Below are 4,311 nucleotides of genomic sequence, written 5' to 3'. Positions count from 1 at the left end.
ACCTATGAATCTCTAACTTCTGAATGCTCCTGCATAAACCCAACTTCCTTGAAACCTGGAGACGAACCTGCCTTGCCTTCAGTCTGCCCAGAACTCCAGCAGCTCTGCATTAAGTCAGCTCTGCTGACTATTATCAAAGTCAGCTTGGCCTGTCTTACCTTAACTCCACAGAACTCTGAGGCAGATAACTGCAGCAGATTTGCCCAAACAGCTTATTTTCCTGAGGAGTTGCCAAAACATGTCTATTGCTCTTTCAAAAGCCTCTGAAGATCAATAAAACCACTTACTAAGTTGATGCCTTCGCATATTTTCCCTGGAATTGGCAGAGCAAAGGGTCTAAACTTGTGGCACTACATTCAGCTCTGACACCAGTCAGTATCTTTATGCAAATATTTCTAATGGAGGACAGTACTGAAAAATCTTGCAGAAAGAAATTTGATATGTAGTTGTAGAAGTCACAGAAGACTCATCATTTGGCTCCCAGGGGTGGACAGGTGAGAAATCTCTTATTAATTTGCACTAATTTGTCACCCTCTTGTACACAGAGACTAGAACTGTGTGCCCAAAACAGTGTTGATTGATAGATTCCCACATAATACCCAGGTAGTTGATTAATGTGGCTGTTTAGCCATAATCTTTGGGTGTGAAAAGCTGTGGCTGCTGTCATGGAATCACAGAAATTCTAATTATGATCCAGGGCAGAGAACCTGGTGTTGCATTCAAACAAATAATTTTGAATTGCAAAGATTCATTAGTGTTTAAAAGTCTCTTATATGGCTTTTCCAGTCTTTCCTTCTTTTCCAATACGCAAGAACAAAGCATCCTTACCTCTTGTCTAAGAAACATTTCCTTTTACAGTGATATAAAGATAGAAAGCCCAAGGACACAGGAGAATTTTTTTCCTCCTCCAGTCCTTAAGGTCTATCAAAAGCCAGAACAGTCAATGAACAAGCACCTACTGAGAACTGTGGCTAACTTGAAAGCCCAGGACAGGAAAAAAGAGAGTTTTAAGACTTTTTTCCTAACTTTTTTACAATCAATGTAATACCTTTTTGCTGAAGCGTGCAAGTTTGTCGCCTTTCACCAAAGATTGGTCACATTTTAAACCGCAGTAAATGCTGCCATCTAATGGTACCTGATCACTGAACAAAAGCTGCCGGCTCAGTCCAGCTCTCAAAGAACAAAATAAAGAGTTTCACCTCACAAGCATCACTCTGCATGAAACAACACAAGCTGGACAGGAGCTGGTCTCAAGCAGAGCCACCAAATATCTCTGCAACCCCTCTGCCCAGTGTGGCAGCTCCCAAGGGCAAATTTCTGAGTTATCCTAAGAGGTCTGCAAACCTTCTTCATCAGCCTTTTTTTTCTCAACTGCAGCTGGTTCTGGAAGTAATCATAGAATCATTAAGGTTGGAAAAGACCTCCAAGATCATCAAGTCCAACCTTTAATCAAACACCACCATGCCCACTAAGCCACAGTACTAAGTGCCACATCCACTCGTTTTTGGAACATTTCCAGAGATGGTGATTCCACAAGTTCCCTGGGGAGCCAAAGTTCAACCATAATAAAGCCCATTCAAACCATACTGTATCAGAACTCTTAAACTCTTAGCTTTCCTGTGTCTTTATTTGTTCTGAAATTAACTTAGATTTAACAATATCTGTCATGTTTAATAGTATTTAACACAGGAAGTGATTATTACCTTATTGTTCCTGCTATTCTTGGCCTCAAAATGTTAAATCTTTTCTGATTCTTCGTAAAAAGTGAAACATTTTCGTTTTTGTTGTTCTAATAGGTAGCTACTTTTGGAAAATTATATTACTTTGGTTCTACCCCTTTAAGAACAGATTATTTCTTGTAACAAATGCAACTGGATACTCCTTACAAAACAGACAAAACCGTGTTAAGCATCTGAGCTCTTTATTGAAGAATCTAAACCAGTTGTATTGTATTAGTGATTCTGAATCCACCACAACGCTTCATCTGAACAACCTAAACTGCAAAAGAAATCAGTAAAACATTAATACTCATTGTTCATATTTTCTTTTTCAGAATCAATCAAATAAATGCTTCCCCTAGCTTTTATTAAATGTTGCCTCATATCACTAAGATTACTAAGTAATGTTTTCTATGACATTTAGATGAAGATGAAATTTTATGTACAATGATTTTCAAGATTTTCCGGAAGCAATACCCCTTGTATAACATCCTTTGATTTTGGTAACTATGATTATGACAATTTTCATACACTGAATGATACAAAGAACAAATTATATAGAACTTTCAAGCACAGGTAACTGAGGATGATCTGTTAAGTCCATTTAGGTGCATATATAAGGCACATCCAAAATTCTTAAGCATAAGCAAATCCACCCAAACATGCTAGGAGGAGGATGGTCCCAAAACCATCAAAGTCAGAGGCTGATTATACTCGTGTCCTGAATGAGCTCTATTACAGAAGTGCAGTAATTATTTCATTTTGCTACAATAAAGCCTAGTTGGAAACACTGGTTATCTCTAAAGAGATTTACATTATTCTAGAGCCTTGTGTGTTTATAAATCTGTGCNTTTCATTTTGCTACAATAAAGCCTAGTTGGAAACACTGGTTATCTCTAAAGAGATTTACATTATTCTAGAGCCTTGTGTGTTTATAAATCTGTGCTTACAACTGACCTTTTATGGATTTCTTCCGTAAACACATGAACTAGGACAAAACTGGCAGGTGAAAAAATTAACTCCAGTAGCGGATAAAAAAGTTCTATGGTTTGATTTTCCTCCAATATTTATGACATAGTTGTTCAGATCTTAATCATTTTAAGGAGAATTTGCAAATGTGAACAATCACAATGCTTGAAGGCTGCCATCATTATTCTAAATTTAGAGTATTATACTCTGGGATTCACATATTGTCTCCATCTGAAAATCAGTGACTTTGCTTTAAATGTCAAAAATGCTGCGGCCTAGATAATCTTATGTGTCCAGCTTATTTGTGTCAGCAACAGCATCATAAAGTCAAGGGAGAGATATGGAAGAAACAGGCCGTGATTTATGTGTCTTCCTGCCACTACTTTCATTAAGCACTGATACAATAAGCCTTTGCTTCTCCCGTGTTTCTTCTCCAAAGACAGCACTGGTCTGCCTGTGATGGCTTAAGAAAGATGTATTTTTGAAAGAACGCTGTATCAAATACCTCCTGAAGGCCCTTTGGATAATAACTGCTGATACCTCCTCTTGTTTTCTCTTAAATGTAGAAGAAATTGGCCTGTGAGAACTTTTAGATGGACTGGCAACCACTGTTTTTTCCTCCATGAATAATTCAAGACTATCCAAATCTCCAAATTCTCCCAAGACCCTTTTAGTGAAAGCACGCAAGATATCCAAGTGGTGGATCTTATCTCCAGTCACTAGAGGGAGGTCCATGGATATGAGCTGGATGCTATTGGGCTTTGGAATGCGCAAGGGTTCTGCCAGAGCATCTGCAAAGTCTGAAAGAGCAGAATAGTCAATAAACTGTGTTGCCAGAGGATCAAATTTTCCCCAGGTCTCATAAAACATATCAAAGTCATCCTCACAAAGAGGATCTGTGCTTTCTTCGGTGGCAACATTGAAGTTCTCTAAAATGACAGCTATGTACATATTTACAACAATGAGAAAAGATATAATGACATAGCTTACAAAATAAAAAATACCAAATGGTCTATTTGTGCAACTAATTTTATCTTTCTCTTTTAAAACTAAGTTGGGAGCACATGTACCAGATTCACTTAACAAAGGGGCCAGAAGAGTATCCCAGCCAGCTGATGTTGTAATTTGGAAGAGACAGAGAATGCTACCAGTGAAGGTCTGAAAGTTGAAAATGTTATCAATCCCACCTTCCCAGGGAAGACAGGCAAAGTTTGCCATGCCCACAATGGCATAAATAAATGTAATTAGGAAAAGCAAAAGGCCAACGTTGACCAGTGCAGGAAGAGACATCAGTAATGCAAAGAGAAGGGTTCGAATTCCTCTCGCTTTTCGAACCAATCTCAGGATTCGGCCAATTCGCACCAAACGAATAGTTCTCAAAAGTGTAGGAGAGACGAATTTTTGAAAGGCTTCAGAAACTCCAATACCTTTGAAGGGAGAAAGAAAACAAAATGTTGTCAAGGCATATTAGTCAAATTGTTGTCTGCTTTGTTATATTCTGTGCTTTAGGTGTCAGAAGTAACACTGACCATATTACACCACTTTCCACACAAACATCATCAATACTGAAACTGCTTACAAAACAGCTTAAGAAAGGAAAGACAAATCATAATACCTTACAATA

General features: G+C 38.1%; 1 protein-coding gene across 1 annotated transcript in view; it reads right to left on the bottom strand.

Moving 5' to 3' along the window:
• Positions 1–2,584: 2,584 nt before the first annotated feature.
• Positions 2,585–4,311, bottom strand: part of LOC108502991 (sodium channel protein type 5 subunit alpha-like) — a 47,204-nt gene continuing 45,477 nt past the window's right edge. The window contains 1 exon segment of the mRNA XM_017826503.1: positions 2,585–4,114. Within this exon segment, the coding sequence (XP_017681992.1) occupies positions 2,973–4,114 (1,142 nt within the window). The 3' untranslated portion in view covers positions 2,585–2,972.

Source organism: Lepidothrix coronata, unplaced genomic scaffold, assembly GCF_001604755.1.
Source record: "Lepidothrix coronata isolate B3197 unplaced genomic scaffold, Lepidothrix_coronata-1.0 Scaffold128, whole genome shotgun sequence".
Classification (NCBI taxonomy): Eukaryota; Metazoa; Chordata; class Aves; order Passeriformes; family Pipridae; genus Lepidothrix; species Lepidothrix coronata.
Note: the sequence above shows the minus strand (reverse complement) of the source record. Positions and strands in the feature narration are given on the sequence as shown.